Raw genomic sequence first — 25,722 nt, 5'->3', positions numbered from 1 at the left:
TCAATATGATATCTAAATATTAACAAAATATTAAATTAAAAACTATTTTTTTACTTTTGGTGTAATGAAATAATACAATAAAAAGGCGGATTAATATTGAACATTGTGCTTAAAGTATACGTGGCGCAACAATGTTCGAAACGAGGCGGGGATTCCCTCCTAGCAGGGATTCCCTCGTGAGAGAAACGTGACCTCCAGCGAGGCTCCAGCACACAGTTCAGAACCAAAACAAACATGCGACTATATCGATTATTTAGAGGTAAAATGATTGTCTGTACTACTTTAAAACATTACTTGTCAATTAATTATAAGACAACGATTATATTTTGTTATATTGATTTTATAAAAGGACTTTCACATGTTCTGTAATTTACCGATAGGCAATAAAACGGTAAATACTGACAAATATCAATCAGTATCATGATGCAATGCAATGATTAATTCGTGCTATCATTCGTGTTCAAAAGGTATATACTACGTGTACATAAGAACGGTCCGATATTGGCATAAATTTACGCGGATTCACCCATGCAGTTTAAAACAAAATTTCTGTCATACACCCCGATGAAGCTAAGAAATAGTGACATCAATGCTTATAACAAGTTGGACACAATCCTGCATATGAGTAACAGTTACCTGTTTGAGTTACCCAAATGAGGAATTCTGTGAAAAGAAAACACATAATGTTGTTTTAAAAACTATTATCAAAAAATGGTGTCATACTTTTTATAATGCTGATCTAAGATCATGGGTATTATTTTTAAAACATTCACATATCTTGACAACCAAACCTTTAGAACACTACATAAGACTCTGGCGAGACCTCATTTGGAATACTGTTCTGTTGTTTGATCTCCCCGGACAAAAAAAAAAAAACGATATAAAAATCATAGAAAACGTCCAGCGAAGAGGTACAAAATGACTTGTTAACCTTAAAGATCTCTCCTATCCTGACCGATTAAAAACATTGTTTATCCCAACACATGAGTATAGAAGACTGAGGGCTGTTATGGTGGAGACCTTTAAGATAATCAACAAAATTGACATTGTTACAAGTGAGAACATGTGTACTGCAATGGGACACACAGGTACATAAGGTCACAACAAAAAACTCTACAAAAAGCCTTTTCGTCTCAATACAGCAAGAAATGTTTTCAATGACAGGATAGTGGAGTCCTGGATTCTCCCTGTTGATGTGGTCAATGCTGTGAACCTGAACATTTTCAAAAATAGATAAACAAGTACTGGAAAAACCATGCCACGAAAGTTTTACCATCAACCTAGGAACAATAGTATATTATACACAAACCTAGGACTTACTATTTAGGATTTTAAGCAATCACTTTAGATATTTTACCATTATTGTAAATATTACTATATATCCCAACAAGCCTTTTTTGGGTCATCTGACCCGAAGGGTCAGGATGACCTATTGTCATCATGCACCGTCCGTCGTCGTGCGCCGTGCGTGCGCCGTGCGCCGTGCGCCGTCCGCCGTGCGCCGTCCGCCGTGCGCCGTGCGCCGTGCGTAAACTTTTTATTCAAACGACTTCTTCTCAAGAACCAGAAGGCCCAGGGTACTCATATTTGGCGTGTAGGTTGCTGGGATGGAGAGCTACCAAGTTTGTTCAAATGAATGACCTTGACCTTCATTCAAGGTCACAGGGGTCAAAAAGGCTAAAAATTTTAAACAACTTCTTCTCAAGAACCAGAAGGCCCAGGGTACTGATATTTGCCCTGTAGGATGCTGGGATGAAGGGCTACCAAGTTTGTTCAAATAAATGACCTTGACCTTCATTCAAGGTCACGAGGGTCAAATAGGCTAAAATCCTTTAAACAACTTCTTGTGAATAACTAAGAGGCCTAGAGACCTGATATTAGGCCTGTGGCATGCTGGGATGAAGGGCTACCAAGTTTGTTCAAATAAATGACCTTGACCTTCATTCAAGGTCACAAGGGTCAAATAGGCTAAAATCTTTAAACAACTTCTCAAGAACCAGAAGGCCCAGGGTACTGATATTTGCCCTGTAGGATGCTGGTATGAAGGGCTACCAAGTTTGTTCAAATAAATGACCTTGACCTTCATTCAAGGTCACAGGGGTCAAATAGGCTAAAATCCTTTAAATAACTTCTTGTGAATAACTAAGAGGCCTAGTGACCTGATATTAGGCCTGTGGCATGCTGGGATGAAGGGCTACTAAGTTTGTTCAAATAAATGACCTTAACCTTCATTCAAGGTCTCGAGGGTCAAATAGGCTAAAATCTTTAAACAACTTCTTCTCAAGAACCAGAAGGCCCAGGGTACTGATATTGGGCCTGTGACATGCTTGGATGAAGGGCTACCAAGTTTGTTCAAATGAATGACCTTGACCTTCAATCAAGGTCACAGGGGTCAAAAAGGCTAAAATCTTTAAACAACTTCTTCTCAAGAACCAGAAGGCCCAGGGTACTGATATTTTCCCTGTAGGATGCTGGGATGAAGGGCTACCAAGTTTGTTCAAATAAATGACCTTGACCTTCATTCAAGGTCACACTGGTCAAATAGGCTAAAATCCTTTAAATAACTTCTTGTGAATAACCAAGAGGCCTAGAGACCTGATATAAGGCCTGTGGCATGCTGGGATGAAGGGCTACCAAGTTTGGTCAAATAACTGACCTTGACCTTCATTCAAGGTCACGAGGGTCAAATAGGCTAAAGTCTTTAAACAACTTCTTCTCAAGAACCAGAAGGCCCAGGGTACTGATATTTGCCATGTAGGATGCTGGGATGAAGGGCTACCAAGTTTGTTCAAATAAATGACTTTGACCTTCATTCAAGGTCACGAGGGTCAAATAGGCTAAAATCTTTAAACAACTTCTTCTCAAGAACCAGAAGGCCAGGGTACTGATATTTGCCCTGTAGGATGCTGGGATGAAGGGCTACCAAGTTTGTTCAAATAAATGACCTTGACCTTCATTCAAGGTCACGAGGGTCAAATAGGCTAAAATCTTTAAACGACTTCTTCTCAAGAACCAGAAGGCCCAGGGTACTGATATTGGGACTGTGACATGCTTGGATGAAGGGCTACCAAGTTTGTTCGAATAAATGACCTTGACCTTCATTCAAGGTCACTGGGGTCAAATAGGCTAAAATCCTTTAAACAACTGCTTGTGAATAACTAAGGGGCCTTGAGACCTGATATTAGGCCTGTGGCATGCTGGGATGAAGGGCTACCAAGTTTGTTCAAATAAATGACCTTGACCTTCATTCAAGGTCACGAGGGTCAAAAAGGCTAAAATCTTTAAACAACTTCTTCTCAAGAACCAGAAGCCCCAGGGTACTGATATTTGCCCTGTAGGATGCTGGGATGAAGGGCTACCAAGTTTGTTCAAATAAATGACCTTGACCTTCATTCAAGGTCACTAGGGTCAAATAGGCTAAAATCTTTAAACGACTTCTTCCCAAGAACCAGAAGGCCCAGGGTACTGATATTGGGACTGTGACATGCTGGGATGAAGGGCTACCAAGTTTGTTCAAATAAATGACCTTGACCTTCATTCAAGGTCACGAGGGTCAAAAAGGCTAAAATCTTTAAACAACTTCTTCTCAAGAACCAGAAGGCCCAGGGTACTGATATTTGCCCTGTAGGATGCTGGGATGAAGGGCTACCAAGTTTGTTCAAATAAATGACCTTGACCTTCATTCAAGGTCACGAGGGTCAAATAGGCTAAAATCTTTAAACGACTTCTTCTCAAGAACCAGAAGGCCCAGGGTACTGATATTGGGACTGTGACATGCTTGGATGAAGGGCTACCAAGTTTGTTCGAATAAATGACCTTGACCTTCATTCAAGGTCACAGGGGTCAAATAGGCTAAAATCCTTTAAACAACTGCTTGTGAATAACTAAGAGGCCTAGAGACCTGATATTAGGCCTGTGGCATGCTGGGATGAAGGGCTACCAAGTTTGTTCAAATAAATGACCTTGACCTTCATTCAAGGTCACGAGGGTCAAAAAGGCTAAAATCTTTAAACAACTTCTTCTCAAGAACCAGAAGGCCCAGGGTACTGATATTTGCCCCGTAGGATGCTGGGATGAAGGGCTACCAAGTTTGTTCAAATAAATGACCTTGACCTTCATTCAAGGTCACGAGGGTCAAATAGGCTAAAATCTTTAAACGACTCCTTCTCAAGAACCAGAAGGCCCAGGGTACTGATATTGGGACTGTGACATGCTTGGATGAAGGGCTACCAAGTTTGTTCGAATAAATGACCTTGACCTTCATTCAAGGTCACAGGGGTCAAATAGGCTAAAATCCTTTAAACATTTGCTTGTGAATAACTAAGAGGCCTAGAGACCTGATATTAGGCCTGTGGCATGCTGGGATGAAGGGCTATTAAGTTTGTTCAAATAAATGACCTTGACCTTCATTCAAGGTCACGTGGGTCAAAAAGGCTAAAATCTTTTAACAACTTCTTCTCAAGAACCAGAAGGCCCAGGGTACTGATATTTGCCCTGTAGGATGCTGGGATGAAGGGCTACCAAGTTTGTTCAAATGAATGACCTTGACCTTCATTCAAGGTCACGAGGGTCAAATAGGCTAAAATCTTTAAACGACTTCTTCTCAAGAACCAGAAGGCCCAGGGTACTGATATTGGGACTGTGACATGCTTGGATGAAGGGCTACCAAGTTTGTTCAAATGCTAATGACCCTAGAACCTTCATTCAAGGTCACGGGGGTCAAAAAGGCTAAAATCTTTAAACGGATTGTAATCAAGAAGGCCACAAACTGATCCTTTGGGTAGGGGGGCTGGGAACAGAACTGTATTCAAATTTTGGCTCTGATCTCCCAAGGGCAGGAGGGGCGGGGGCCCAATAGGGGAAATAGAGGTAAATCATAAATCGCTACTTGTCATAGGCAGTTCTGAATGGAATGTAACCAAATTTGGCCACAAACATCCTTGGGGGAAGGGGAACAGAACTTGTATAAATTTTGGCTCTGGTCCCACGGGGGGAGGAGGGGCGGGGCCCAATAGGGGAAATAGAGGTAAATCCTTTAAATCGCTACTAGTCATAGAGTTCTGAATGGAATGTAACCAAATTTGGCCACAAACATCCTTGGGGAAGGGGAACAGAACTTGTATAAATTTTGGCTCTGGTCCCCCGGGGGCTGGAGGGGAGGGGCCCAATAGGGGAAATAGAGGTAAATCCTATAAATCGCTACTTGTCCTAGAGTTCTGCATGGAATGTAACCAAATTTGGCCAGTATCCTTGGGAGAATAAGAACTGAGTTTGTATAAATTTTGGCTCTGGTCCTAGGGGGCAGGAGGGGCGGGGCCCAATAGGGGAATTATAGGTAAATCCTATAAATAGCTACTTGTCCTAGAGTTCTGCATGGATTGTGACCAAATTTGGCCATAAACATCCTTGAGGGAAGGGGAACAGAACTTGTATAAATTTTGGCTCTGACCCCCTGGGGGCAGGAGGGGTGGGGCCCAATAGGGGATTTAGAGGTTAATATTAAAATTCCTTCAGAAAAGAAACAATGAACCTGTATTCAGAACATTACTTGGCATTACAAACCAGGTGAGCGATACAGGCCCTCTGGGCCTCTTGTTTCGGGATGCAATTAATTATTTTTCATATTTTGAACTTGAAGTAAAATTAGAAGCTCAAACTTTTCAATGGTGGTAATGGTGTAAAGTAAGTAACTTTTGTAACTGTAGAAAAATACGTAATCGTCTGCTCCTGTTGATAGTGAAAATTTACCATTTGTCAGCAGTGGAGCATCTTTAAAACAACTTCATGCATTTTTCTTTCACAGAATTCCTCATTTGGGTAACTTATTGATTACTCAAACAAGTAACTGCTACCCATATACAGGGTTGTGCCCAACCTGTATAATTAATTTTCCGACTACATGATAACATAAAATATGTGTAAACGTACTATATTCCATTGCTTTTTCAATGGATTGGTTTTTAGGTCATCTGACTCGAAGGGTCAGGATGACCTATTGTCATCATGCACTGTCCGTCGTCGTGCGCCGTGAGTAAACTTTTCATTCAAACGACTTCTTCTCAATAACCGAAAGGCCCAGGGTACTGATATTTGGCTTGTAGCATGCTGGGATGAAGGGCTACCAAGTTTGTTCAAATGAATGACCTTGACCTTCATTCAAGGTCACAGGGGTCAAAAAGGCTAAAATCTTCAAACGACTTCTTCTCAAGAACCAGAAGGCCAAGGATACTGATATTGGACCTGAAGCATGCTGGGATGAAGGGCTACCAAATTTGTTCAAATGAATAACCTTGACCTTCATTCAAGGTCACAGGGGTCAAATAGGCTAAAATCTTTAAACAACTTTTTCTCAAGAACAGAAAGGCCCAGGATATTCATATTGGGCCTGCAGCATGCTGGGATGAAGTGCTACAAAGTTTGTTCAAATAAATGACCTTTACTTTCATTCAAGGTCACAGGGTCAAATAGGCTAAAATCCTTTAAACAACTTCTTGTGTATAACTAAGAGGCCTAGAGACCTGATATTGGGCCTGTGACATGCTAGGATGAAAGGCTATCATGTTTGTTCAAATGAATTACCTTGATCTTCATTTAAGGTCACAGGGGTCAAATAGACTGAAATCTTTAAACGACTTCTTCTCAAGAACCAAAAGGCCCAGGATACTCATATTGGGCATGTAGCATGCTGGGATGAAGGGCTACCAAGTTTGTTCAAATGAATGACCTTTACCTTCATTCGAGGTCACAGGTCAAATAGGCTTAAATCTTTAAACGACTTCTTCTCAAGAACCAAAAGGCCCAGGATACTCATATTGGGTTTGCAGCATGTTTGGATGAATGGCTACCAAGTTTAATAAAATGAATGATCTTGACCTTTATTCAAGGTCACAGGAGTCAAATTGGCTAATATATTTTAAACGACTTCTTTAGAATAAGTAGGAGGTCTAGAGACCTGATATTGGGCCTTTGACATGCTGGGATGAAAGGCTACCAAGTTTGGTCAAATGAATGACCTTGATCTTCATTCAAGGTCACAGAGGTCAAATATACTAAAATCTTTTAAAGTGTACACGGAATGGAAAATGATATTTAAATATGTTATTCTGTTTGATCTCCTGACAAGAATGTTGAAAACCGCATCAAAATCGGCCGCTTCAGTACCGAGATACCGCCCTCCGAAGTGCTCGATTTTTACCTGTATATCAACTGCTAATCAGGGAATCGGCCGCTCACGCTGATTTGGGGAATAACCGGATGTGACGTCACGAGGACAACGGCAGTGAGGTGTTTGGTAGTAGGGTTATAGCACAAAGGTGGACATATATGTATTCCTAAAATGGGGTTACGAGAATTTTACAGATATATATACAGTTATGGTGACGATTTGATTATATATAAAATAGGAAATATTGCAACTGAAATCATGGTAAATACATAAGTAGATTAGCAGAAATTATAAGTTATTTATGTTTCTGGTATAAGCCAGGTGTACCTTATGTAAAAACTTTTAAGTAGAGATCTTATCTTTGTTTTAACAGCTTACTAAATTATCAAACTATTCAATTTTCATATTGTCATATAAAAAGAAACGAATTTGAAAAATGATGGTCATATAATTATCCATTTGAATATGTTTTTATATAAATAAAAATTCACTTGACCTATGTATTTCAAGAATCAGCATAACGAAAAGAAAAGGTTTTAAATGTATTTCATAGTTCAAAACACGTAAATATCATAGACATAAATTGGGAAGGGGAGTAAATAAAAAAAATAAACCACTTGAGAAATTGAATTTAAAATACATAATTCATTTATAGCTGTAACGAGTCTATCTTCCTTTTATAGCTACATGTACATGTACATGTATGAGAACATGTGTTATTTTATATTCAACAGTACATTTATTGGTCATATAGATTATCATTATTAGTATTATATAATGATCGATATTGTCAAAAATTCACAAAGAATCCAAAATCCAGCAGCTACGAACCAGAAATATCAAAATCCTGACATTGTGCATCATATTTGCATTGTTCTTTCTCGACATGCCATTTGTAAATAATTTTGAAGTTTCTGTTATAAAAATACATATATACATATAACTAGAAATATATATACGAGACAAATGTATACATTGGTCATTTTGAAATATACAATTATGTTTACATCTAGTGATTTATACACTTGTTGTATGTTATGTTCGAACGGTATATTTTACTGTTAACCAAGGATTTATAAGTGTAAACAAATATGACATTATACAACAATTAAATGATGGTCCATCGCTAACTTACCTGTGATCTTACTTTTGACACCTGACGTGAGCTAATCAACGAAGCGTGACAGGTCACTAAACACCTTTCTTACGTAATCTGGTTATTAGCCCCCTCATTAGTCTCGGTTGACCACGCGTTTTAGTTACTGCAGTATTCAGGTAAAGAGATAAACGCAGCACGACATTGGCTATTCGGAAGTACAGTTCTGATTTTGTTCTGTACTTGATATCTGCAACTTGGATTAGACATAGACATCTTCAGTCTTTTTTTCGTCTGACTCGTGCATGATTTATTTTTTCAATTAAAGACACTAATAAATGAACTTGAGCGAAATATCAACAAGTCGTCGGATGTATTGTATTATATGAAAGCTGAATGTATTTCGTAAAAAAAAATGAATCGATTTCAGATATAACGCAATTATTAGATGCATTTACATATATGCAAAAAATTCTGTTTAGAATCATAACTTAATTCGTATGGGTAGGTTATATGAAAAAGTCAGAAATTTGTTAAGCGGGTTTGACCAGTACAACGACCCGAGTCGGGTTTTGGATAACATAGTCAAGAATCCTTGACATAATATTCATGTATATGTGGTTCCAAATACCGCAGATTTACAACGTATGTGGATTATTATTCACATAATATTGTGTATAATTGTGCAGAAATCACGCAGAAATGTTCATTTATCTACGACAGGTTCATCAATATATGCATGGTATAAATCCCTATTTTCAAGCGTATTCCAAACTCATATCTGTGATTGAGGATAATATTAAATAAGTATTGGACATGTACACAGGTACTTGTGTCTGTAAAAATCGATATTTACAAACAGATAGTTTATATTAGATGGCAGACACAGAAAATCGCCACTCTATCTTATGCGAGTAGAGTAGGTCCCGTTGTCCTCGTGACGTCACTGGTCAGGGGTCCCGAATCGGGGTCAATGGCTTGGGGCTTCAGGTGTGTTCTAGAGAAAAGTCGCATTATCTCTAATACTGTATTCGCTATGAAACTCGTACTTTCTCCATTCTAAATTTTATACAATGACACATTTATCAAGCCTTATATACCAAACCATTCCGTGTACACTTTAACGACTACATAGTGTTGTGCTAATACAAAAGATGTAGTCAGATGACCGTTAAGGCCCATAAGCCTCTTGTTTATTATTCTTCTACACTTTTTTTGTGTCCAAAAGATCTTCAAAATGGTAAGAGATATGCCAATGGCCTTATTGTTTTAGTGTATGGCATGAGTTGAAGGGGTGACCGCAACATTTTTAAGTAGGTCAAAAATCCAAGATGGCCGCCATGACGTCATACCTAAAAAGTTTAAAACAGCCATAACTCAAAACTGTTTAAGATACAGCAAATATTTTTGATGTTTTATGTAGATTGTATAAAAGACTAACTTCAATTAGGTCAAAGGTCAAACAAAAAAATTCGCTATAGGGTCAAAGTTCACGAATTTTTATTTTTTTGATTTTGCGAAATTTCTTTTTACATATCGATGCAGAATGTCATTCTGCTGAATTTGGTGTCTTTTATTTTTCAGTAGCACTTCCGGTTAATGCTGTATGCCATTTTGAACAATCCTTTGATCTTTGCTTAATTCCCACCAAAATGTTTAACATTATTTATATATTGTCGAATTGAATGACTAATATAGTCTGCAATTGCTATAGAAAAGACCCCTAAAATGTTCTCTAACGTTTGATATGATTTTCATCTTCATTAAAAAACCAAAATGGCCGCTATGACATCATATCTTAAAATTTAAAAATGCTTATAACTCACTAACAGTTCATTTCACAGATTTTATCCAATAATATTTTTTGCAGATAATCTTAAGCGTAAACTTTTTCTCTTTACTTGTTATTACAAAAAATGGCAACTTCCGGTTTTCGGTAAGGGTCAAATGTTAAAGGTCCTGTTTTTAACAATAAACTTGAAAACTTTTCTCCTGAAGTTCTGTAAAGTCTAGGATCTTCATATTTCATATATAAGATGTCCAGGGGATGGGCTATAAAGTCAGATACTAGGAATGACCTTGACCCATATTCAAGTTCACAGGGGTCAAATACACATATCATAAATAAATTGTTTAAATGGTCATAACTAACTTATCGTTGGTTTTACAGCTTTCATGCAATTATGTTATTTGAAAATAATCTACAGGGCAATGTTTTTCTAATAATAACTTGTTATAACAAGAAATCCCAGAGGGATCTTGGCGCCCACCATTGAGTGAACTTTATTGGATCTTTGTAAGACTGATCTTTTCTCTGCTTTTCCTTCTTTCCTTGCTTCCTCCACCCGTCGGCCATGTTGTTTTCCGATTGGTCCCAAAATGCAATATGCATAACTAGGAACCAAGGGGAACCTACACATGAAATTTCAGAAAGATCACTTTAGTACTTTCTGAGAAATAGCGATAAGAAACTTCAAATGACAAAATCCAAGATGACGTTAAGGCGCATTCGATCTCGTTATCATTTGCTCGAAAATTTGGAAATATGAATTGGATTAAGATGAGAGTTCTCTTCGGCTGATCAAACTTCATGCAGATCTTCACTGAAACACTTTTATTTAGGGCTGAAAGTCAAGGTCATTTATTGGTTACGACTTCAAAACCCATGCATTACCTAGCTCTTAACTTACCTGGCAATGACGGTATTGTAAACGAAATATATAGTGAAAAGCCTGCCAAATTGTCTATGACAATTTCTAGTTCTATTTGGCCTAATTTTGCGCTGCTGTACAAACCTGATTTTATAATGTGTATGCTGTACAAACCTGATTTTATAATGTGTAATGAAATAAAATTGCACAGAAAATTTACATTCCTGAACAACACAAACTCAAACACAAACTCCATCAAGGAAATATATGCTCCATCCGCTGTGAGACTGACTATATAAATATACTTCAGACACAAGTGACACTGACCCTCTCTAAGTGGTAAACATTGTACATTTAATTGGGCAAACAAATAACATGATAGCTATACTGTCGCAAGGGAAAGCATATGACACTTATGATTTTCCTTCTAGAAATATCCTGGAGTTTTTCTGTTTCAGTAGGTTTTGAAAAGTCAAAAACTAATTACATGTATTTTACAGTCTGATTGAAGTTTATTTATTTTTGCTGTTTTACAGTAGCCAAAAGATACACACACAGAAGATGCTACTGTACAGCTACACAAGCTCAGCCATCAGAGATGCTGAAGTATTTAACAGCTCGACTTCGAGCCAACGGACCAATGTCTGTCGCTGAATACATGAAGGAGGTCCTCACAAATCCAGTGTCTGTAGGTATCCATTTGAAATCCTAATCACTGTCCATTGTCTAAGAGGAGGCTCAGCGTAACTAAATAAAATAAAGGTTGTTTTAGGTATGAAAGGAATCACAGCTAACATAATGTTTTGAAAATATTATAGTTCTCATGTTAGGCATCTAAAATGGGGAATGGAGGGGGAGCTAATGAAGGCCTTCGATTCATAAACTTGGGTGCTAAAGTTGATTGAAGATGATATACATGTGTATCTGATAATTAATGATCATGATGCTTCAGGCGATAGCATTGATCAAAAACAAAGCCACTGATTTTATGCTTCATTTTACAGGGGTATTACATGAATCGGGATGTGTTTGGACAGGATGGAGATTTTATAACTTCACCAGAAGTTAGCCAGATGTTTGGTGAGGTAAGTGTCAATAAATAAAATTTTGAAAGGATTTTTCTCCTCAATCTTAACATAGCACTATATATAGGCTTAATATAAGTCCTGTTGGCATTTTTTGCCAAAAATGGACAGGATTATTAGAAACCAGATTTCATATTTAAAGCCAGCTATATATGAATGAAAGAAGATTATCTTTAACTCTTTACATGCAGCTATAATATATACATTTATTTGAAATCCATTTGATGGTTGCAGCTGATGGGTATATGGTGTATAAATGAGTGGATGAAGTCGGGAATGCCTCCATCTTTCCAGCTGGTAGAGCTGGGACCAGGCAGAGGAACACTAGCTGATGACATGCTTCGGGTAACATACAACTTTGAACAATTAGACACTAATAGACAGCAAAAGTCACACTGTCTTCTAATTAAGGGACAGTCCATTGTTATTTGGTAAAGGGGAGATAACTTACCACATTGGAATTATTACAATTGCTAAGATGTCAAGAAATTTAATAAGTTTGATGTCAGTGTAGCCCTGGTGAATGCTAGCCACAATATACCTCTCATCTAGAGAGAACTTCTCTTGACTGGTTGAGCATATATACATAGCAAACTAGAGGTTTAGAGTTTGATCCTTTCGTGAATGCACTGGTATTTACTGGTATATTGAAGCTTCAGCAGAGCTCCCAAGTTCATTGCATATAATCTAATACATGTAATTCAATATGAAAATGACAATAGTTAAAAAAATTTTCTTTCATAATTTTCATTATTTTCATAAAAACTAGTTTGCCAATGGTTTATAAGAGTACCAGTAGCTTGGCAAATTGAAGCTAAGAGTTATCTCCCATGTACAACAGATGATAGAATAGCTAGTGGCTTGTCTCATTTTATACAATGAGTGTGGTATGGAAGAAGAGGGGCCTTGAATGACACTGAATCCAAGTTAAAAATGTATTTATGATCTGCATATTTATTTACTGTACTATAAACACAAATACACTGTACATGTATTTAGAAACCATTCTAACTAACCTATGATTGTTCTGGTATAAAGCTGGATTACCCTGTATATGCAACCGAAATAATAAAAAAAAAAATGGAAAGAAATAGAAAATCAGAGTTAAACCCTAAAATAATTTCAGAATGTTTGAAAAATGTTACCTGTAATTAAGAAATGTTTTGAAATTGTTTTACTGTAATAAACAATCTTGCCTTTCAGACGTTTTCTCAGTTTCCATCCTTTGGAGATAAAGTAAGTTTACATTTGGTGGAAGTAAGTCCAAAACTTTCACAACTTCAAGAAGAAAAGTTGACTGGAAACCCAGGAACAACAGATGCAGACACTGATAGTGCTCCCTACAAATCTGTCAAGTCAAGACATGGGCAGGAGGTCAGCTGGTACAAAGATCTACGCGAGGTCCCTAAGGGTTTCTCCTGTTACATAGCAAATGAATTTTTCGATGCACTGCCAATTTTCAAATTTCATGTAAGTATGTGTGATTCAAAACCTAGGAATATGTTTTTTTGTGTTAATTAGACATATATAATTATTGTTAACATGATAATTTTTGTTATTTTCTGTCTGCATTGGAGCATCTTTAAATGTTAATTTTTAGCTCACCTGGCCCGAAGGGCCGGTGAGCTTATGTCATGGCGCGGCGTCCGTCATCCGTCCGTCCGTCCGTCCGTCAACATTTCCTTTAATTCGCTACTAGTCATAGAGTTCTGCATAGATTGTAACCAAATTTGGCCACAAGCATCCTTGGGGGAAGGGGAACAGAACTTGTATAAATTTTGGCTCTGACCACCCGGGGGCAGGAGGGGTGGGGGCCCAATAGGGGAAATACTGGTAAATCCTATAAATCGCTACTTGTCCTAGAGTTCTGCATGGATTGTAACCAAATTTGGCCACAAGCATCCTTGGGGGAAGGGGAACAGAACTTGTATAAATTTTGGCTCTGACCCCCCAGGGGCAGGAGGGGTAGGGCCCAATAGGGGAAATAGTGGTAAATCCTATAAATCGCTACTTATCCTAGAGTTCTGCATGGATTGTAGCCAAATTTGGCCACAAGCATCCTTGGGGGAAGGGGAACAGAACTTGTATAAATTTTGGCTCTGTCCCCCCCGGGGCCAGGAGGGGCGGGGCCCAATAGGGGAAATAGAGGTAAATCCTATAAATCGCTACTTGTCCTAGAGTTCTGCATGGATTGTAACCAGATTTGGCCACAAGCATCCTTGGGGAAGGGGAACAGAACTTGTATAAATTTTGGCTCTGACCCCCCGGGGGCAGGAGGGGCGGGGTCCAATAGGGGAAATAGAGGTAAATCCTATAAATCGCTACTTGTCCTAGAGTTCTGCATGGATTGTAACCAAATTTAGCCACAAACATCCTTGGGGGAAGGGGAACAGAACTTGTATAAATTTTGGCTCTGACCCCCCGGGGGCAGGAGGGGTGGGGTCCAATAGGGGAAATAGAGGTAAATCCTATAAATCGCTACTTGTCCTAGGTTCTGCATGGATTGTAACCAAATTTGGCCACAAGCATCCTTGGGGGAAGGGGAACAGAACTTGTATAAATTTTGGCTCTGCCCCCCCCCGGGCAGGAGGGGCGGGGTCCAATAGGGGAAATAGAGGTAAATCCTATAAATCGCTACTTGTCCTAGAGTTCTGCATGGATTGTAACCAAATTTAGCCACAAAGATCCTTGGGGGAAGGGGAACAGAACTTGTATAAATTTTGGCTCTGACCCCCCGGGGGCAGGAGGGGCGGGGTCCAATAGGGGAAATAGAGGTAAATCCTATAAATCGCTACTTGTCCTAGAGTTCTGCATGGATTGTAACCAAATTTAGCCACAAACATCCTTGGGGGAAGGGGAACAGAACTTGTATAAATTTTGGCTCTGACCCCCCGGGGCAGGAGGGGCGGGGCTCAATAGGGTAATAGAGGTAAATCCTATACATCGCTACTTGTCCTAGAGTTCTGCATGAATTGTAACCAAATTTAGCCAGAAACTTCCTTGGGGAAGGGGAACAGAACTTGTATAAATTTTGGCTCTGACCCCTCAGGGGCAGGAGTGTTGGGGCCCAATAGGGGAAATAGAGGTAAATCGCTACTTGTCCTAGAGTTCTGCATGGATTGTAACCAAATTTGGCCAGAAACATCCTTGAGGTTAACAGAATTCGTATAAATTCTGGTTTTGACCCCCCTTGAGCAGAAAGAGTGGGGCCCAATAGGGGAATTAGAGGTAAATATTCAAATTCCTTCAGAAAAGAAACAATGAACTTATATTCAAAACATCATTACAAACCAGGTGAGCGATACAGGCCCTCTGGGCCTCTTGTTTCAAGATTTATTTCCAACAAAGCACAATATTCGATTCTTTGGGTAACTTAGATGTGGTAGCAAAAGTGACTTACATTTTAACTGTTGACCTTCAAAAAGAAACAACTCCTACACTTATTACATGAACTCTACTCATCATGGGTCAAATGGATTTATCTAAGGAAGGTATTGATGGTATGTATGATAAGTTAATTCACCATGGCATATTTAATATTTTTTCCATAAAGAGTTATGATGATTGTTAATTGCTGTTTTAAACATTTGCCATTGATTTGCAACTTACTTTACCAGTAACAGGCATATACCTTATGACAAAATTTCATTTGTCTGATAAACCATTATAAAGAAAAAAAAGATACAAACCTTGTATTGAGTTAATGAACCATTTTTGTGCTCAGAAAACAGACGAAGGATGGCGTGAGGTGATGATCGATCTAAATAAGCGACACCCTGATGAAGGTGAAGTAACGGCTGGTCGGGCTGATGCTGACTTCAGATACGTCCTTTCAGGAGGTCCAACCTTCGCATCAACAACATTTCTAAAGGTAGAGGATTCTATTCACTTATAAACAACTACATTTTTTTAGATTATGATAATTGTTTATATCTGAGATTATAAGAAGATATAGGTATAGTTCTGTGTTCATTTTGTGCCTTGTTTCATACCCTTTTTCAGGAATACCTAAAAAGTTTTTGTTCTGTGAGCAAAAGATAGAGTTAACATGGTAACGTCAAGACTAAACTTAATGGAATGCTGATTTAGAATTGACACAATATCAAACATCTATATCCCTGTATGATTTAAATGAGGCGATTACCATATCTAAAGCTACACCTTATATATTTGATAAACTTATCATGCAATGCTTAAATTATTACATTGATTACTCTTTCCATCTCAAGCACATTGAGCCAGACGATCCCCGGAATCACATCGAGGTGTCGCCTGTATCTGGGGTGGTTGTGATGGAGTTGGCTAAGAGGATTGCTGAGGAGGGAGGCTTTTCTCTCATCACAGACTATGGTCATAATGGGGAGAAAGCAGACACATTTAGAGTAAGTTAACACTTCATCTGTTTGAATTTGATTCTATTGATATATCAGCAGTATTTTATGTTGAAACATCTTCTGGTGATGTGAAATAAGCAAAATGACATATTCTATCTAAAAGCATATTAGAATAAAAATAAATAAACCTTTCTATTAAAAGTTGGTAAGGCTTCAGAAAAAGTTTGGGTATCTTGTAGATTTATTGTAAATGTGAAATTTGTAATAAGTTAGCAAAGGAATGTAATATAAATTTTTAGATGAAAGTAATTATTGCCATCAACATAGCTTTTTTTCTCAGAGGCATCCTTGATACTCGAGTGGTTACTACCACTGACACAGTCACTATAGCCACTCCTGGACTACTGAAAACCAACTTTCTTCCATGGCTACTTAACTTCACAATTTCTGTTTAAAAATATTTGCGGAAATTAAGTTTCGCAGATTTAAAATTGAATGGAAATATCTTTGAATTTAATTATGCAAGAATTGTGGAATATATCGATTAGTAGAGAAACTTTTGCAAATATACTTTGATCGCGAAATTAAATCGCACATGAAAAATAGTTAGTTTACAGAATGTCATAATAAAACTGAAGGAAACATAAGATACAGGTATTTTCAGCTTAATTTGGTCCTTTGATGTACATAAAAAGAATGAAATATCTAAAGTGGTTGACTGTGTGGCTTTGAAGTAGGGCATTGCTTTCTGTAACCTTTAAAGGATTTGTGCAGCCAAAATTTTTTTTTGATAATACGTCAGGATATTGCTTTGGATGAATGAAAAATTAAGTCCCACCCAACAAATTGCCTAGCTTTTAGCGCTATTGGTTGGTTTTGGTCATGATTTACGGGTAGTGTCGACTACGGTTCAGAGATAATGAGCTAGGTGGTCACGTGGTCTTGTGATGTCAGAGTAGTCCGCGGCTACACATGTACAAGGTAAGCTTACTACTATACATGTATACAGCATATATACGTATACGTTAGTTCTACAATTTGAGGTTTTCGAGTAAATGGTTATTCTAGCTTTACGATGTAGATGTTTTCAGTTTCAAAACATTCCATTTACACCACTTCAAAAATTCAAACAAGCATACGGTATATCAAACTTTAGATAATCAGTCCAATTTGATAGCGATATCAAAATGATGTTCGGATCAGTCTGGACTGAGATTTAGATAGCATATGATGTAAATTTCAGTGTAATAAAAAAACAGTATAATGTAACACTATCTTTTTACGAGTAAAATCCCAAAATTTAGCATGAATATATCTAGAATCCGTGTTTTTCTTTCGAACTTCAGCTATAAAGATGCAAACAAGGCACAGTTTTTGAGTAAAAATAAAATGTGGAAGGTTATCAGTTATGTGATATTGGAGTAACAGTACCGAAGTTATACCGAAAATAATATGTATATCTATATTGTACCTTTTAAAAAATATACTAAGTGTTATTTAAATAAGTATATTTAGTGTGATAATGTTGTAACCCTTCTTGTATACTATACATGTACATTTAGATTCGAAACGGTGAAAATACATGCTTAGAATTTTTACTGATACCTTAGAAATTACAGAAGATTGCTATATGCCACGATTCCGTAATTACAGAACTAGACTGGAATAATTTTTAAGGTTAAACCTTTAGTTGAAATAGTTCTTAGAACCATTTTTTTTTTTCTGACTAAGTCACCTTCCATTTTTGTTTTACCTGTGTACGACATATATATATATGTATGTAATTAATATATATTCCTAGGTATGATCAGGTATATTTTATTTCCATTTGCTTTTACATCTTCATTTTAAAAATGGAGGTGACAATAAAAACCTAGAGCATAGATGTACGGGGTTTCCATAATTCAAATCACAACCCAATTAACGGATGTCCTAACCTGATTGACAGTAAGACAATAGCAAATACCCGATATAGTCCAACGAATAGCAAATTGCCCGCGGCCAGGTAATTACAGGTGAGCTCGATGAATGGCGTTGTGTACAGGTAAACAACATCCTGGTCAAGGTATTACATAACCATCAAACCAAAGGCATTGCCAATTATATATCTAAAATATTGGTGTATCTACTCGTATATCGATTGAAAATTGAAAGCGACTGTACGGTCTGAAAAAATAGTTTGTTTTGCTTAATATCTCAATTACTTGATCTTTTATAATACCAAAAGTAAATTCTTTCTACCACATGTTGAAATGTTTTACGGAATTGTAATAAATGTATCTGGATTTATTCGGTTAGCAACACACAACACAATGTTTGTAATGATCAATCATCGGTGTGTACGCATGTTAAGCATCATACCCTTGATGCTTTAATCAAGGATTTCTTAAATTGTTACGTAAAATTTCATTTTACAGTCACAAACTTTGCAATTCACAATGTATCAAAGATACAGACTACAGGAAAATATTACCTAATTAAAGCTTATTCGTTGCTGAACTTCTCGACAAAAAATCTGAAACTTTTATTTCTGTGTGGATTTTCTTTCATAATTACACGAAGATTCCTGCTATTAGAGCATAAATTAGAGTATTTGAAACATCAAATTTCACTCTTTTAGATATTTATATTCGAGCCAAAGTTATTGTACGATTAACTTCAGTCAAAAGTAACCATAAAAAATAGTTGATCGGCTTTTCCTGTGACCGTTGATATAAGTGATAGCACATCAGTTGTAGTACAGCTATAAGCCACGGACTATTATGACGTCACACAGCTTAGAGCTAGAAAATATGCATAATCAGGTGGTCAGAAAATTTGACCTCGATATCGGCGGTTTACAGGTTATTCCGGTCGCGCGCGGCACGGAGAGGTTTCTACATGTTCTAATAAAGCCATTTCCAGCATAAAGTGAAATTATCATTTTTGACTGCACAAATCCTTTAATGGAAGTCTCTGCAGGCCTGTGATTGGTCTGGGTTGTTTTTTTCCGGAGCTGCCTCCAATTTTTACTATCAGATAGTCAAGGGGTGGATATGATGTCGGTGATAGTAACCCCTGGAGCATCAAGGATGTGTCGGAGGATACAGAATTGATATTATATATTTTTGTGTCTCTCAGGCATTCAAGGATCATAAACAACATGATGCCCTCAAAGATCCTGGAACAGCTGATTTGACGGCAGATGTGGACTTTGCCTACCTCCGTAAAATGGCTGAACCTAATGGTAAGATTTCCATTATTAAAACATGCTTCCTGTCCTTAGATATCCCTGGCTATTGATATGAAAAAAACCCAATAAAAAGCTTGGTTGTTTCAATGTAATAACATTACTTGCTTGACAAGAGAAGTACTTCTGAACACATTGTGTGAATGAAGGCTATTTCAGAAGTGATAATGATGCATAGTTTGATATCTTACCAGGTATTTCTCGAGTCTTCTGCATGTCATTGATTCATTTTTATCATGCTAATAACATTATTTTGATCTTGTCATAAAGATTGATACCTGGCAAAGTAAAAAACATAGCCATTGGTAGTAAAGTTTTCTGAACGATTTTTGCCTTCAAATGGAATGAATGATGTTATTAATGCTATAATAGGTTTTATGTTTTCTCTATATATGTGCACCTTTAGTAAACATTTAGCACTTATAATCAGTGTCATTTTTTAACGTTTGCTATGTTGTGTGATTCTCAAAACTCCAAGGGTCACAAACAAAATGATTCCTTCTGTGCAAGATTGTTTCACATTGGTTGAAATTATAAATTAAAACATAATTTAACTTATTAAAGAAAAAATACTTTCTGTTTTGTATATTTTACTGACTGCTTATAGGTCTTGTAATACAATGTATAATCATGTTTTCTGATATGCCATTACAAGTATGTGTACTGTATGATGTCATATTGACTTACATGATTGTTTCCTTAGACAAAATCGTACCTGGTAATTGAAAAGTGGAGACATTTTTTTGTGAAATATACCCCTAGTTTTAAAATAACTTGAAATACTTTTCTATAAATTTAACATAAAACATGAAAGCTTCCAAAAAGACATTTTCAGAATTTTTTATGTGCATGAAATCAAGCTACTATGTAGTTTATCATAATTACGAACAGATATTTAGTCTGATAATGTGACATTTGTCTGCAATATAGTATTTTGTTGATCTGCAGCCAGAGCCTTTGGTCCAGTAACACAGACTGAATTCCTCCATAACATGGGCATTATCGCCAGACTACAGGTAAGGCTTTACTACAGGGATTCCGGGAATGATTAACACAATTAAAATTCAAGCTTATTTGGATATTATTAATTCAGTGTTTCCCAGAAATTCTATGAAATGAAATAGAATTCTTTACAACGTCTCGTCCATCCTCAATTCCTAGGAGTCACAGCCACATAGGGATTGTAAATAATCATTACTCCTGGAAATGGAGGATGCTTCTCATCTTCTATTTGTATAATTCTAATACTTAACATAATACTGTAATTCTATATTCTTATAATTCTGTTATCATATTCATCTCACTGTACTTATTAAAAGAAGTTTTACTATTGTTTTATTGACCTTTAGATGGCAATGTTCAACTGTATGATATATCAAGATACCGGCAAAAGGTTTTTGGCATGACAAATTATTAAGCTTGCCTAATAAATTCCAATATGTTGATTTCATTGAAATTAAAAATAAATGTCTTGGGAAAGCGGAGATGAAAATAAATGTACTGTATCTTACTCTGACATCTCCTGTTTTTTCTTTTCAGATGTTAATGAAAAACTGTGTCGACGAAGAGAATGCTAGAACATTAATAAGTCAATATCAAATGTTAACAGACCCCCAAAAGATGGGAACTAGATTTAAATTTATGGCCTTGTTAAATAATGAAATAGAAAAGGACTACATACCATCAGGATTCATAAATATGGCCGAACATAAACCATTTGAAGATGAAACACCAAAAGAACAATAGAAATAAGTATTTAATATCTATGTTGTGAGTTTTGAAGAGTATTCCCTTGTTATACTTTACAGTTATTAAAGTACAAAAAAACACTACATTGGAACAGTTGTGATTCTTTTTATGTCTTGAAATATGAAAACAAAAAACAAAAAAAATAGGTCATGTCACACATCTAAGAGCAGTGTCCATTGCTGATCTTTTGTGTTGGCCTTATAACAAATTGCCCAAAAAACCCTGAAATTTGGCATGTAGCATGCTGGGATGAATTAAGATCTACCAAGTTTGTTTAATGTATGACCTAGGCATTGACTCTTTGTCAAGGGGTCATATTTTGTTAGGTATAGAATACATAAAAAGTAATATCTCAATTTTGTATTTATTACTTATATTTAAAATGTCAATGTATGATACATATTACAAAATTAATTATTTGACGAGGTTTCTAATCAAAGCAGGTAAAAAATAAAGTCTCAGTTATCTAATGCATAACATGGAACATTTGTTGCATAAAATATTATGTGAGTGGGTTGTTACTGGTATGGTACAATGAATAAATGTTGTAACCTTTATTTTTTCTCTGGCCAACCACAAAAGTTTCTACCCACAAATAATTATCTTACATGATCATTTCTTGTTATTCATTAAAGTATTTATTTACATATAAGTTACATTATCACTTATACATGGAAATTTCATTTATCCAATAATAAATGAAAATACTGTATTTTGTAAAAATACAGTAAATCAATATATATGATCCTTTAATTTGTTTGATCAGAAAAAAATACCAGTTAATGAAATTTCTTTTAACAATGTCATAAACAAATTAATGAATACATTTCTTTTCTAACACCAGATCTATATATTAACGTAAAGTAAATGTTAATTTCAAAAGTAATGTAACAATTTACATACACTGTTGTTATAGTTTTTACACAACCTATACAAAAATTCTGGACGATTTTTAGCATTCAATTCCATATTTATCGAAATTCCTGAGAACCACACCGAGCTGTAAATGAACTTTGCCCATGGCTACTGTATGAAGTCTATATCTATCTGCACCACTGTATATCAAGTCTGGGTTTTTAAGCTGTGGACCACCTCCAAGGAAATGCTGGGACACTTGTTCTCGGAACTCTCCAGCTGGTCGCCATGTCGGACATTCAATATCATGAATGCCTGGGGAAGTTGGAATATGGCAAAATCCATAACCATACAGTTCATTTCTTCCAAAAGAATCTTGATGCCACACTTGAAAGTGAACCTTTGGCCATCCTGTTCAGATATATAAACCCAAATTATTGAAAAATGTGATAACTAACATATTGTGTGAATTAAAGTAAGCAACACTAACAACTGAAAGATTTTACCTCATTTCTTAAGTTAATTTTGAAATTGGTGAAACCGAAAGGATATTAACAACAATTTTGGGAATGTGGCTTATTTTGAGCTGGGCTATTTAAGATTTAGATATGAACAGTTCCTTTCAATAAGACATGCTTACTAACAAAAATATTGTGCATTGTGACTCAATTTACCTTGGAGTCCTTTTGTGGCAAGGTGAAGATCAACAGGATGTGACCAGTAAGCTGCCTCTTGGTTCTGTGGATTGTCCACTTGTGTCTGTCCTTCGCGCAAACCAGACAAAACCTTCCAAGCACCACCTAGTCAATAGTAATATCAAAATATGGTAAGATTATCATGATTTGTCATAAAATCAATGTAGTAAAACATAAACCCCTTTAAATTAGAATGGGGAACAAAGTTTTGATTTAAATATCAAGTCTGACTCCCTCTCTTGTGTGCCAGGGGATGGACGACCCTGTCAAGGAAATAGAGGAAATTCCTTTAAATCTCTATTCTCTACTAACAAAAATAATCTTGAGGATGGAGATAATATCTTTGACTAAAAGAGAATTCAAACCATTTGTTAAATTTTATGTCACATGTTGGTCTTTCCCCACCATCTTCAATACTCTAGGGATTACTATCACTGACGTTACATACAACCTTTGATTATCTCATAGTAAAACTGAAGGCATTTCATGAGAAAACAAGAGATCCCAGAGGGATCTTGGTGCCCACCAATGAATGATCTATGTCTGACAAACGAAAGAGGGATCTTTTCTCTGCTTTTCAAACTTTAAATACATATTACTACATATGAAATTTGAGAAAGATCCTTTGAGTACTTTCTGAAATATCTAACAGTAACAAACTTCAATTATCAAAATCCAAGATGGCTACTTGTCCACAATCATTTTGCCCGATCAGTCCGAAAATGCAATATGCACAACTAAGGTCCTAGGGAAACTTGTAAATAGTGGGAAAAACCTTCAAATATCAAAATCCAAGATGGAGGCCTGTCGGCCATCTTGTTCATCGATCAGTCCCAAAATGCAATATGCACAACGAGACCCCTAGGGGAACATGAACATGCAATTTGAGACAGATAGTTTCAGAACTTTCTGAGAAATAGCGGTAACAAACTTCAATTGTCAAAATCCAAGATGGCTTCCTGTCGGCCATCTTGTTAAGTGATCGGTACCAAAATGCAATATGCATAACCAGGGACCTATGGGAACCTGCACATGAAATTTGAGACATATCCCTTCGGTACTTTCTGAGAAATAGTGGTAATCTTCAACTATCAAAATCCAAGATGGCGTCCTGTCGGCCATCTTGTTCATGTATCAGTACCAAAATGCAATATGCATAACCAGGGACCTAGGGGACCATGTACATGAAATTTGAGACAGCTCCCTTCAGGGCTTTTTGAGAAATAGCGGTAACAAACTTCAATTGTCAAAATCCAAGATGGCGACCTGTCGGCCATCTTGTTGATCGATCGGTTCCAAAATGCAATATACACAACTAGGGCCCGAGGGGAACCTACATGTAAAATTTAGGAAGAATCCCTTCAGCACTTTCTGAGAAATAGCAGAAACAAACTTTAACTATCAAAATCCAAGATGGCGGCCTATCGGCCATCTTGTGGCCCGATTGGTCCCAAAATGCAATATGCACATCTAGGCCCCTAGGGGAATCTACATGTGAAATTTGAGAAAAATCCCTCCTGTACTTTCTGAGAAATAGCGGTAACAAACTTTAACTATCAAAATCCAAGATAGCTGCCTGGCGGCCATTTTGTTGACCGATTGATCCCAAAATGCAATATGCACAACTAGGGCCCTAGGGGAACCTAGATATGAAATTTGAAAAAGATCCCTTCAGTACTTTTTGAGAAATAGCGGTAACAAATATAGTTAACGGACGGAAGGACGGACAACAGACGAAAAGCGATTTGAATATCATCAGATGGTGGGCTAAAAAGCTGACCAATCACTAGTGTGAAGAAAATACTTCTCTTCTACAGAGAGAGCTACGCCCAACTTCAAAGCAACACTGTCAAGCACAGTGTACCATTATTCACTTCTTACTTCTGCCTTCTGTTGCCTTCAGTTTCACCGAGATAATCTAGTGATAGTAACCCTTGGGAGTATCGAGAATGATTCTCCACTGGCCTGTCAATGGGTTAGTATCCTAATAAAGGCTTTCTTTGAAAATCTTCTCTCTTAGGAGAAATTAAGTGTTTTGCCAAAATTAATGCAATGTATCAATTTGAACAGTATAATGCATATGCCAGATTGTTTATTTTTATAGCATGTTACTTGTCCGACATCTCAAATCCAGTTGAAAGAGTCCAAGTTAATTTCATATTTTCATCATCAATTTGAAGGCATGTTGATTTTCATGTGAGTATAAGTAAATCCCAAAATATACATGGTCTATTTTAAATTAATCATAATGTCATTTTTGATTTGTGGAAATATCTCTCATGAAGGACACTTAAGTAAATTGGTTTTTATTTGGTATTGATAATTGGAAGATCTGCATGGTTTTGAATGGTCTTCCAACTTACCCATGTGTATACCCCATTTGCAGAAAAGGCTGTGTTCAGGGAATCCTGAAGCACCTACTATTTGCCCTATGACATGTACTTCTGCCATCTGAAAACAAAGTGTTTAAAATTGAATGAATGGAAAGTTTTAAATTAAGCAAGATTTATGAAAATAGCTAAAGATAAAGCAATTTCCTGAGATTCATAAGAAATCAATCTACTGTTCTATTGATGAAATTTTAACTCCATTTCAAAACTGACCGCCCAAACGGCGCAAGTCTCAACATGGCCAGCCCACTTTTGCTTATATGCTGTGCATATTTGGGGGATGTTACATGGAATTCACAATATCTTACAGTTGATAGCTCGGTGTAATCGTTCCTTTTCTCTGATGTCAACAGATGATGATCATTTGACGATAAACACGCGATTTATGGATGAAAATGCTTATGACAAGTTCCTGCTAGTAAAGAATGTCGTCCATCTTTGTTGACATTGACATTCAGATTTAGAGCTAACAA

At 36.8% G+C, this 25,722-nt stretch overlaps 2 protein-coding genes across 2 annotated transcripts; one reads left to right on the top strand and one right to left on the bottom strand.

Annotated features, from left to right (window-relative positions):
* Positions 1-120: 120 nt before the first annotated feature.
* Positions 121-21,392, top strand: LOC138318532 (protein arginine methyltransferase NDUFAF7, mitochondrial-like). Its single transcript, XM_069260979.1, has 10 exons — positions 121-259; positions 11,449-11,600; positions 11,917-11,997; positions 12,232-12,342; positions 13,201-13,467; positions 15,722-15,868; positions 16,227-16,379; positions 19,452-19,557; positions 20,509-20,576; positions 21,100-21,392. Exons 1-10 carry the CDS (start codon positions 235-237, stop codon positions 21,304-21,306), a joined length of 1,317 nt encoding a protein of 438 aa, XP_069117080.1. The 5' UTR covers positions 121-234; the 3' UTR covers positions 21,307-21,392.
* A 265-nt stretch (positions 21,393-21,657) lies between these two features.
* Positions 21,658-25,717, bottom strand: LOC138318535 (B9 domain-containing protein 2-like). Its single transcript, XM_069260983.1, has 4 exons — positions 25,558-25,717; positions 25,223-25,310; positions 22,839-22,964; positions 21,658-22,575 (listed from the first exon to the last, which is right to left on the bottom strand). The coding sequence occupies exons 2-4, from the start codon at positions 25,308-25,310 to the stop codon at positions 22,262-22,264; spliced, it is 528 nt and encodes a 175-aa protein (XP_069117084.1). The 5' UTR covers positions 25,558-25,717; the 3' UTR covers positions 21,658-22,261.
* Between the last annotated feature and the right edge of the window lie 5 nt (positions 25,718-25,722).

Source organism: Argopecten irradians, chromosome 3 (assembly GCF_041381155.1).
Source record: "Argopecten irradians isolate NY chromosome 3, Ai_NY, whole genome shotgun sequence".
In the NCBI taxonomy this organism is placed as follows: Eukaryota; Metazoa; Mollusca; class Bivalvia; order Pectinida; family Pectinidae; genus Argopecten; species Argopecten irradians.
Note: the sequence above shows the minus strand (reverse complement) of the source record. Positions and strands in the feature narration are given on the sequence as shown.